Source organism: Zophobas morio, unplaced genomic scaffold, assembly GCF_036711695.1.
Source record: "Zophobas morio isolate AGI-343-1 ecotype UQ-CSIRO unplaced genomic scaffold, CSIRO_AGI_Zmor_V1 ptg000012l, whole genome shotgun sequence".
Lineage (NCBI taxonomy): Eukaryota > Metazoa > Arthropoda > Insecta > Coleoptera > Tenebrionidae > Zophobas > Zophobas morio.
Window position 1 is genome coordinate 21,245,068 of NW_026972117.1, and position 12,427 is coordinate 21,257,494.

Below are 12,427 nucleotides of genomic sequence, written 5' to 3' on the forward strand. Positions count from 1 at the left end.
CGAAATAGCCAGTCGCCCGATGGACTCGATTACAATACTTCCTTAGCTTATGGTCTGGAAGGAAAAATGTATATAAAAACAGCAACAGTTTAAGAAGAAAAAAAAAAAAACAAAATGTTTCCAGCGTGCAAGTCGGAGACGTCACCCGCTATGTCATTTGGATACTGATTACGGGCATTGATTAAACGGGGTAGCTTATACTAGTATAAACAGCTGACATATAATTTGGATTTTTTGCGAAACTTTGGAGGTTAAAAAGTAAAAACTCAAGGCGGATTCCTGAACTACAAGTACAAGAATAAGTTATTAAAAAAATAAATAAATAGCGTTTACTACAAAAAAATTGAAGAAACGTCATCAAATTGTTGGTGGGATGATCAGCCAAATTTTGGTTAGCGTCTACACGATATTCCTAAAATATACTCGGTGACATGGAACACCCACTAATAGTAAGCATATTTTAATATTTTTTTATATACGTGGTTATTACGGCAATAGAAGTAAATGATCAAAATTTGAAGTGTTTCAAAAACATAACGTGTTGATGGTCCCCGACCAAAATTTTCAAAAAATTCAGTTTGAAATGAAATTTTTCAAATATACTTTGATCTTGAAAATTCTTATTCATTTTATCAGCTCTGGAAAAATTATTGGATTTTTGATGAAATGAAGCCCAAGAACCAGTTAAAATCTACAAGAAAATGTCTTTGAGTAATTTCCGATTCATGCTCAAAAAACGCTAAAAAAATTTGTACGGTGGAGGAAGGTATTGAAAATTTGAGAATTCTGAAAAATTGCTTAAAAATACTTAAAAGAATTTTGGGATATAAATCTCGCCAGTTTATTTGAAAAACAGAAAATATTAATGTCCCAGGACTAAAATTTTTGAAAAATTTGGTTTGATAAATGATTTTTTTTTCATCGAAAATTGACATTTTTTCATTTGATCAATCCCGCTAAAATTCTTGGAATTTTCGAAGAAATGGAACCGAAAATAACTTCTACAATTCTAAATTAATAAAAAAATGCCTTTGGCTTATTTTCGAAGTGTTCGAAGGACAAAAAACTGTCTACGTGTTCTGCATACAAAAGTGATCCTAACTTGAACTTTCATGGCTTTCGGCATCCTAGAAAGTAAAAAGTTGCGATTACGGATGATTTTGTTAATAAAGAGTATTGTGACAAACGAAAACTGTTACTTTTGTAGAATCCTTCTGAAAACTCGTCAAAAGCAACTATTGTAAATGCAAACGAGATACCTCCGCTCGAGCGTTATTGATGTTAAATGAAAAGAGACTTGTCACAGTGCACCAACACAAGTGGAAGTCGAATTCGAAGGTGTAGGTGTACAAGTCAATACTGGCGGATTCGATAACAGTATTTGATATCGTAAAAACCAATAAAGATTTTAAAATATTAACTGGGGTACCATCTCTACTTTATTACGCAAGGACTTATCCACTCTGCAATTTTATAATAAATTCAATATTTTTTATTGTGGCACAAAATACAAGAAAAAAGTCAGACCTAATCTTAACGTATAAAGGCATACTTTGCGATTATTCCTAAATGTTTTAACAATTTTAGAAAACGTTGAATAATAATCTTAGACTGTGTTGCAATATTTGGCCAAAAAACAAAAAACCTATATTGTAGAATTAACATGTAATCCCACTATAAAGAGAATACCACAATTAACTCTCTAACGGGCGGAAATCCTGCAAAAATTATAACCTACGTTAGTCCTGCATGTAGGCGTCCTTCTCACAAAAAAAAAATTGAATCGAACAAAGTGGTTTACTACACAGATTAGATTCTTATTTTGATGAAATTGTGGTGGATAAAGGTTTTCTTAATGAAAACGTTTGCAGTGAGATGGGTATAAAAATAAATAAGACCACCTTAACGAGACAGAAGTAGAATTAAGTGTAAAAATTGCAGCTGCTTATAGTACACTTTAAGCGCACCAATGCCAGGATCAAATTGTTTTTAAGATTATTAAAAAATATCATCCTTCTCAATTTAGTTCCTATAATACATGAAATTAAATATACATACATACTTCAGAATTATTTACTTTTCATGTCCCCAATTAAATTAAAGTAAAAAGAAAAATAGTGTATAAAACTAAAATAAAAAAATTATTTCGTGACAAACTTTGAAAAAGAAAAACCGTCTCGTGCGAAATGTGTCACTTTCCGTACACGTCACATAATAATATAGTGTACCGATTTTCGTGTTCCAGCCACTTGTAGTGCGATTCAGTATGCAAAATGTGATAAACTTGTTAAACTGAAATGTCCCGACGTTCAGCTATTTCATGTAATGTCAATCACATCCTGAATTTCTTAATAATTTTACCGTCTGCTGCGGTTCAACAATTCCACTATGTTGACATATTACGCTCTTCAGAGATCGTGTTTCAAGACTATTGCCTAGTTTCATCGTGATGCTTAACGCAGCACATTCCCTTCATCTAAGTAAGTACGTGTTTATTTTGATTGGTTTAGGATATACAAGTTGATTACAGAAGCTCGTATGTCAAGTCGGCTTTGAAATTCGGGAATTTTGCCGCCTCGTTGTGATGATTGACGACTAATCATTGTAACTCTTTCTAATTTAGTCTAATAACACAAACTTATGACAATCTAAATTTAATTTTTTTTTTAGTTTTAAATTTTGTTATTTGACTTTATACTAATACGGAAGTTACATAATATATTTCCAGATTTAAATTTTACCTGGACATTACATTAACCAATGCAAATCTATTTAAAAATACACATAAATGTTCGATCAAAATTAAATGCTGAGCCCAGTCGAACGAAAATACGAATAACATCAAACGCTTTGAAAAGCCTTGGGGAAGTATTTTACAACATTTTAAATAAACACTGCTGTGGACTGTGAGTGTCGGTTTCAAAAGCAACTAATTTACAAAGTTTTTTCTCTATATGGAATTTGCTTATTACCTATTAATAACTGAAGAATCTCGCTACTGTCTTTCTAACAATAAAGTTGAACAAAGTAGCTTTGTCTGCATGCAAAAGTTGGTAAACAAACTTAAGCAAAATATTCACGATCTTTATATAGTAAAGTAGGCTTTGATATTTTTTCTTTAAGTTGGATAAACTGATTTGATGATTTAGTTTTTTGTCTGTTAGTAGTCTGATTGACATTTGCTTTGAGCTGGATTGCCACTTTTCTACTTCATTTATTAGATCAGAATTATTAGACGCAATTTTTTAATCAAGCAAACAAATGTTTTCATTTTGTCAGCATATATAATTTGTCATTGTGACAGATTCACAGATCATTGCGACAGTATTTAAAAAGAAAATGCCTAAAATAGTTTTACTGCAACAAAAAATTGCAATAGAAAGATGTTTTTTGCAGTTTCGAAAAGACAGGCCTGATCTTTCTTTCGAAGAAGTAACTAGGAGGGTATCGAACATATTTTCTGTAATGTAAAAATACGCTGCAAAATATTTTTTAATTTTTTTTCTCATAGGTGGAAACATCAACTGTGGCGAAAATTTTATCAACAGGGGACCAAAATTTAAAAACATCACTATCTGGCAAGCGAAAACCAACGGATTTATTTACAAGTTATATGTTTCGGAAAGACCTGCAACGACAAATTTGGCAACTTAATGAAAAAAAACGAATATTTCACTGTAGATACACTTTTGGCATATTCTAGGAAACAGTTGAAATGTAAAAGGGGGCGAACCACATTATACAAAATTCTTAAGTCAATGGGTTATAAACACAGGGAAGTAAATGGTCGCAAAATTCTATGTGAACAAAAACATGTCTTTGCAGCTAAAATTACTTTTTTGAGAACATATTTACAGTTTCTAAATTCTTCTGAAAATTTGACTTTCGTGTATTTGGATGAAACATGGATCTATCAAAATGGTTCGTCCATTCGTCGCTGGGTGCACGATACTGATCTAAAAAGCAATCCCACCAAAATTGAAAGTGAAGGATCAAGGTTTACTATTCTCCATGCGGGTTGTTCAACGGGGTTCTTGGATGGTTGTAACAATTTTTTAAATTCAAAAAATAACGATAGAGACTATCATAAAACGATGGACGGGACAATTTTTCAAAATTGGATGGTTAATCAGCTCATTTCTGCTTTGGCAGAGTTGAACCAAAAATGTGTGGTGGTTTTAGACAATTTTTACTTTTTGTAGTAAAAAATGTGAAAGACAGGAATGGCTCTTTAAACATAGTGTTGAATTTGACAACAAATTTGGGCGAGCAGAACGAACTGATGATTGATAATAATTAAAGAAGAGATGCTAAATGTGGCATGCGACAATAGTCGTATGTAGACCCCCATTCATATAAAAACAATGTTTAAGTGAAATTTTAGTGTTTGTTCCTTACATATGAAATAAACACTTACAAAAAGCCGAATAACTGTTTTAAATAGCGTAAAGTTTTATGCTTTCTAAGAAATGGATACCGTTAACTTGGTTATTGCTACTGAAAACTGAAAGTATCGGCAACAATGTTTATATTTCTGGCATAATTTTTAACCTTCAATTCAATGAAACATAACCTAACGAAAAAAGTTCAGGGGATTTTTATTCTTCTGCATCGAATACCAACAAACTCACTAGATTTTCATGGCCAATCCTACTATATAAAGTTCGTGAACGGATAATATAACTCTACACGATAATTTTATGACAATATGTATAGTCGCCAGTTTTAACAAGTGGCCATGGTAGAATGCAGTAACATTGGCTACTTTTTAAGAATATTTCGCTACTTTTGTGTACATTCTAACTTTTTTTTTCATTTAAGCGTAACCCAAGAAAGTGTTGTATCTGAGAAACTTTAACGAATGTCTAAAATCGTAAAATCATATTTTCTCCAAGTTTTAAAGCTTACTGAATACAAAAATGTTGGTCTCCCCTTTGGGTCTGACTGTTAAAGTTTTTATTAGGTAGATAATCTCTGAAACTTCTGGACTCACTGCTGTGAAATTTTATGTGTTAAGATTATCATGAAGATAGTAAAATCCTCAAAGCAATTTGTTTGTTTGTTGATGACGTCATCTCAAAATTTCGCTTAAGGAAATCTCGCTTGAAATTTATATTATAACAGGCTCCTTTATTTTTTTTTATACACACGGGTTATGCAAAAAAAGTAGAACACAGATTGAACTGTCTTACGTGCAAAGTACGGTCACGCTTTAACGATCATAAAAATTTCAAAAAAGATTTCCTCCGCAAGATAAGTGAAGTTCAGGCTGTGGCTAAGATACTAAAATACATACATAGCTTTTTTTCTAAATAATGTTTGTCAGTTTAACAATCCTACGCTTTATTTAAGAAACTACTACATACACTCGACGCACAATGAAAAAAAAGGAAAAAAAATATATTGGTAACGGAATACTAGTAATTTCACCTTTCTTAGGTTGTCAGCCTGATAATTGTCACCAAAATTGACACTGAATTTTAAAACTCCACAGAAAGAATGATTTCCTGATCCACGGATCTCCTTTGCTGGCTTTGTTCGGAAAAGGTTATTGTAGTCTGGAATTTTCTGCGAAAATTTGGATTCCAGAGAGGAAAACTCAAAGCGGATTCATACACCACAAGTGTAGGACTACACTATTGTATAACATTTAAGTAATTTTAATGTAGAAACTCTTGATTTGACGTCATCAAATTGTTGGTGAGGATGATTAATCAAACTTCGGTTAGCGTTTTAGCGTTTTGAAATGGGAGGAGGCACATTTGCTTGATGAGTTAAATATGAATATATAAAACAGACTGCTGTTACCAATTAATAGACGAAATTGTGTGACGGAAATATATACAAAAATACATTCAGTAAAAGTAAAAAAATAGTGGTTCACCTCAAAACAAAACAGTTTATTATTTTTTCACACAACCGCACATCCACAAAAATTATCATAGGTGCTGTGTCTATTAAAATCTAAAGTCTTGTTTTGCCATGAACATTTTTTTTATTAATAAATAATTAATATTGAAAAAACACAAATGTTACAAGTAACTATGTAGCAACCAATTTTTTTCTGTGATTCGATAGGCATTATTCTGATTTGTCTAGAAATTATCCGCAAAACATCTTTTGTATACGTATATCCAATTATACATTTTTGAAATCTAGTGAAACACGCCTACAATTAATTAACAATAATTGTAAACACACTAATCATGGCCGGTCTGAACAAACATAGTAATCACGCAACTGTCGCACTAGCAACAGCACGTTATTTAAATTAATACCACAATATAATAATTGCTCATGACGTGCCTTCAAAACACCCTTTGTGCTTTTCTCTACCCACGGAAAAGTGACACCAACCGCCTCATTAAACCACTTTATTCTTCATATGATGTAACTTTTACAACGCCTATAACGTCTTTTATGTTCATACAACCGTAAATCTTTACTACATACAATTTTTATGTCATACTTTCATGTGCATTATGATAAAGTAATGACGTGGTCATTTAACAACCCAAATGGGAATACCCAAACACCTGAACGGTACCGTACATTAATCCTAGAGGATCTAAATATCTAATATTCCCCAACTAAAACAGACCCGCTCGAATAATTTAATTCCGAATTTATTTTCAAACAATCAATATAGTTGCAAAGTTTAAATCAAATTTGTAAACCCACTCCTGATGTCAAATTGAAAATAAAATGGAGCTTGCAAACATAAATTTAATTATGGAGTATTTCGCTGTTACATATATATCAACAGAATTTGCAATCGAGTCATCCCTAGAACTTAGAACTGAAATAATTTTAATTTAACGAAACAATACAGGCGAACGAATTCGTATTATCGATTCAACGCAACCACCAAAGTAAGCCGTATAAAGCAACTTCTGAAAAACTGTCAAGCAGATATACATGACGTGTCAAGGACCGACAAACTGAACACAGTTTATCTTCGATGCATAATGCTTTATCGCTTAAACTTCCTCGCAATTCCGATGATTTGTTACTCATTGAAACAATATATGAGCAAGCGTCTTGGCTTCCACAATTTACAAAATCCGAACACTCACCTTCATCACTTCATCAGGTACACCAATAAGGAAAGGCATGGGTGCTAACAAATAATCAATCAGTGCCATAGGTAGCACCGGTATGAAGATATGTTGCCATATCATCGGATAGATGACATCGTTTGCCGATTGCACACAAGCGCTCAGTCTCGTTAGTTTCTTCGACGTGAAGATTATCCTCCTTTCGTACAACATCGAAGCAAAGATTATCATCATGTTGTGTGAATCGACCGCATTGTAATACTCGGTGAGGTTTCTCTGCAAAAAAAAAGAAAACGTTACAACGAAAAAGGGAAATGTATTGCAGATGTGACATCAGAGTTTGTTCAACACACGCGAACAATGCCGTTTTTAATCAATTATATGTGGACGAATCGGTGGTGAAATATGAGGGTTTGGTCACGAACGATCGAAAATGGCGAGATAGCGTCGAGTGATTGGCGATTTTTTTAGGTTAATTTATTATTTATCAGTTTTTGGAATTAGGAGGCAAACGGCACCTGAGCCGAATAAAAGCCTCAGTAATTATTGAAGGAGGTGGCGTGGAAAGGTCTCCGGTTTCCTCTTCCGGGTTCTGATATTTTCCGATGGAAATGTGACGTACGTAAAGGTTAACAACTCGTATGCTGCGACACAGATGATTCATATTACTTTAACCGACGAACTATAAAATTATCATATATCCAAATTATGTAAACTATGTTATAAAACAAAGTTTATTTTAACGTACGAAATATTCAAAAAATGTATTTTTACGGCGAGTAAATTATTAAAAAGCGCAGGAATGGCAAAAATCTGTAGTTATTCAGACAAAACTTTCCTCACCTCTGAAGCACAACATATATCAAACCGGTATCACATGGTGTTTTTCAATTTATTATATTTTTTATGACTCAACATCAACTTTTCTGTGGTGATCATAAAGAGAGCGTATTACATGCAATTTGCATATACCGTATTTTTGATATGCATATTTAGCAAAAATTGTACATATTTTGTACAATGGGGAGCACGGAATAGTTTGTTCACATTTATCTTGGTTGGCCAAATTAAAATTTTTTCGTAGTGTGAAATTTTATGTTAAAATAACACAGCAGTGGAGTTTAAGATAATCCGAATAAGTAACAAATATTTTGACATTTGAATCCATGTACACCTATGACTTTTTTTAAAATTAAACTCGGAAAATTAACGCATAAACTATTCCGTGCTTCCAATTGTAATTATATTTTTTTATTCCGCGTCATCTCTGTAAAAATTGTGACATCAAACAAATGACTTTCAGAATCAAATTTAGCGGCTGTCATTTCACCAAACAACTCAATCAATATGGTTGTTACGAAACGCTGTATTTTACAACAGAGTTCCGTTTTCTTGAATTGAGTTTGTTTTACCAGAAGCTTTCAGCCTTTTGGCCAAGATCTCGTCGGAAACGGATGTCCGAGCTTCAGTTATGTTAGGCGATTCGCTTGTACTTCGTTCCGTATCAGAATCGAAATCCATAAATTAATAATTATCTTGAAATACAACACTCACGATTTCGATACGGAAAATATGGCAACATTAAGCTGAATGCGTAATTATATTAATTTGTAAACATTTCAATAAAAAAAAAATAGTGCAGTTTGAATATATACATACATTTTCACTTCCAAAGGGAAAAAATAAAAAGAATTAAATACTGTAATCGGGAGCCTTTGGTTAACGAAAATCAATCGTAACGACGACGCCACAGTTTTCCCAACACGTGTACCTAATTCTTGCGGTTTTTCCAAGCAGAAATAAGTGAATTTTCAACCGACGCGAACATGTGGTGTAAATGTTTTATTGTTTGTAAATTCACAGTTCATGTTAGGATTTGAATCGTTAACCGGTTCTAACACAATTTAACAATCATAAGTTTGTTCAAATAAAAGTATTTGATCGGAGATTTCCTGAAATTCACTTAGTCAGGACTCGTCCTTTGTTCATCAAATTATGAATAAGTTACATTATAACACTTCTTAATTCTTCACACAAGATTGCTAAATTTTTACGGCAGTAAAATCAATCTAACGTTGCCCCACTCTGGAATAACATAACTGAGGTACGGGGGAATTAAAAATTTCTCCTCTTAGGCAGTTATCATCATATCATTACATATTACCGAGACATTTTCTCGTAACGTTGAAAATTATAGTACCGAGACATTTTCTCGCAACGTGGAAAATTACATCACCGAGAAGCTTTTCTCGCAACGCCGGATACATTTTGTGTTATTTATTTATCATGAGTTTTGTTTGGGTTAAGCTGGGGACAGTCCACGATATAAACTCTCAAAGCTAATGGATTTAAGTAACCAATCACTTGGATCAAGGCATCATTTAACAAAATGTAAACTCTTTGTTTGAATTGTTGATAAAGTGTGACATAATTTAACATAATGTAAATTCTTTGTTTGAATCGTTGATAAAGTGTGGCACAATTTAACATCAGACAAATTCTTTGATCCGGCAGCGACCACGTTGAAGGACGCATTTGTCCGACGCCATTTTGAACCTCCACATTGCCTGTTATGTTTTTTTGTGTTTCTTTGGAGGAATTAAAATTTAACCAATAACTCGAATGGACACAAAATATTAACCTCATGTAATTTTGTTAGTTTGCAATTTTTCACCTCATACAATTTTTTCTATCTCGCAATTTTAGCTTCAGTAATTTCCTTTGTTGTATGATTTAAATTGAACGTAAATTGTCATGCTCTGCAGTTCCTAGTCTCACATAACTTTTTATCTGCATGTCAATATTTGGTGATTAATGCTTCCAATCTTAATTTCAGATAAGAATTCTTTGCTGTTTAAAATTTCACGAGAGTGAAATGGCGAATTTAAATGTTATTTATTGCTTTTTTTAAAACTTTGACACTTGTTCAGTTGTCGTTTAATATCAAAGTTATAGAAATTGAACATTTAAGTGGAACTGGGGTTAAATAATACAGAAACACGTAGTGGAAGCGGAGTGTGTGGTTCCTTGTCGAGATGTTAGCCGCGCCATCTGCACAAAAGATGACGTAACGCTGTCAGCTTATTTATAGCCGTGACTTCCAACCATGACTTTGCGACCGTAACAGCCTGGTTAGCGCGGCACGTTTCTTCGTTAGATAGAGGGGTACACAATTTTTGTTAAAATTTTGTTCTCTTGTTGACTTCCATAAATTTAAATTTGCCGCCACACGCCCGTAATAACTTGTATATTTGCATCCAATTAATACTTTAATTCAGATTTTTCTTTGTTTTTATTAAATTTATGATATTCAAATATTTGCATTGATTCAGAACGTTTAATCGGATTTCATTTAAAATTCGGCACAAAAAAACACAATGTAGGTTCCATTTTGTTAGAGGGATGTTTGGGTTATCACAACGTAAATATACTGTGATTATTATTACTATTTTATTATGATTATTATTATTCTCTACTATTCCTACAATACTTTAGACTTTGTGACAACATTGGATATTGATCATGACTCATAAAAATTCAAATTCTACTCTATCTAAGAGCGAAAGGCGGGTATTATCAGAACATTAATTTATTGATACGTTTTTCATTGTCAAGGTACATTATTGCTTTAAAACGAAACAGATGGTGACGTGTAAGATAAGATTTATTTTATCTCTAAAGCCCTTAAATTTAATAATTTTTATTGGCTGATAAGGACTTATTAGAACGACGTACAACTTTCAGAATGAGGCGGATATCATAATATAAGTTCAGTTGCTGCCATCATAAATAAATCTTGTTTGTTTACTGCTAAAAGTGCAGTGACATCAGGTGTGACTTGAGCAATATTTTAACACAGCAATTATAGCTATAGATCCACGAATCGTGAGCTGGAAGTTCCAGAAGCGCAAGTATTACAGCAGGAAATTTTCTAATATCTTACACGGCCGTTTTTCTGCAAACCGAGAAAATATTACTCATAGTAAATTTGGTCACGTACTTCGCTTGACGAGGTGCCTATGAAGGTTTTTTTTATTTTCTGTTTTCCTCAGCTGAAAACGCTACAAGTGGGTAATCGTAAATATTTTCACTATAAAAATATTTCTTATGAGAGACGTATTTCCTTGAAAATTAGATATTCCACAAAATTATACAAAAAACAAGAAATTACTCAATCAAACGAACATAATTCCAAAAAATACGAATCAATTTAGAAGAAATTACGAAATCATGTGATAACAGAAAATCTTTTAAAATGGACGACAGAATAATGTGAACAATTTATTCTGTCGATTCCCGCTTAGTTTATTATTACAACGTGATGACATTTAAAAATGGTCCAATTTAGTCGTACGATTGTTGTACTCTTTGTGTTATTCACAAAGCTACACCTTGTGAAAGGTATAATTTATCCTAGAGGTGTCCGACTTAAAATTTATTGATACGCAGGGCAGTAATGGGTATTTCAGTAATGAATCAGATGGGGCTGTGATTTGTCAACAATTTATAATCAACATGAACTGTAAAATGGCAATTCGACAATAAGACGACCAATGTTTAGCAATGCAGAGTCATCTTTAAGTGCACTTATTTAGCGTTAATTAAGTAGAAAAATGTGATGTTAGTAATAGTTAGAACATATGATTGACGAATGGTAAATATAAAATTTGGGATACCGTTGCCATAACGGGTTTCTTGTAGTAAATAAGTAATAATTGTTGTTTCACGGATGGCACCATAAGCACCATAAATACTATAAAATATTATCGGGGCGCTTTACCATTCCTGTGGGGAAGTGATAAATGCCACATTTAATATTTATTAGAATATAAAACGATGAGATGCGTAATATACCCGTAAAAGAGTAGTCTGTACATTGGTTTTTTTGGAAACAATAACCATAAAAAATAATCTACTCTAATTTCATTTTAGTGTCTTCAATCACCCGCATTTGTTGGCTGAGGCACATTCTCAATAACTAATATACATATTGAATGTATCAAGTATTAAGCGACTATACAGAACTCCGCTTCTATCTGGAATTCTACAATCGTGCAAAAAAATGTGTCCGACAATTCCAACTAATACTAAACGTAATTATGTCACTTTTAAAAAATGTTTCAGATCTGGGGTCATTAAAAAATCGTTATGGCATTAACGCTGGTAGTTTTAAACTAACTTTGATAATGTCAACCACAAAACCCTTTTTAAATTTATTTGCAAAGAACGTCACGTGAAAACCCATTTGTATTTATCTGAGCATATTAAATTCCATTACTATCAAATTTACTGAATACTTTTGGCTCAAGTAAGTAGATATTGCCGAGATGCGAAGTCAGTGCCAAACTATATACTGTTAATTTTAGCCC

General features: G+C 32.7%; 1 protein-coding gene across 3 annotated transcripts in view; it reads right to left on the reverse strand.

The window, feature by feature from the left end:
• Positions 1–12,427, reverse strand: part of LOC135128016 (DENN domain-containing protein 1A) — a 120,528-nt gene that overhangs the window by 81,071 nt on the left and 27,030 nt on the right. For all 3 annotated transcript variants that reach the window (XM_064054801.1, XM_064054799.1, XM_064054802.1), the window contains exon 6: positions 7,077–7,334. In XM_064054801.1, the coding sequence (XP_063910871.1) occupies positions 7,077–7,334 (258 nt within the window). The remainder of the gene's footprint in view (positions 1–7,076; positions 7,335–12,427) is intronic.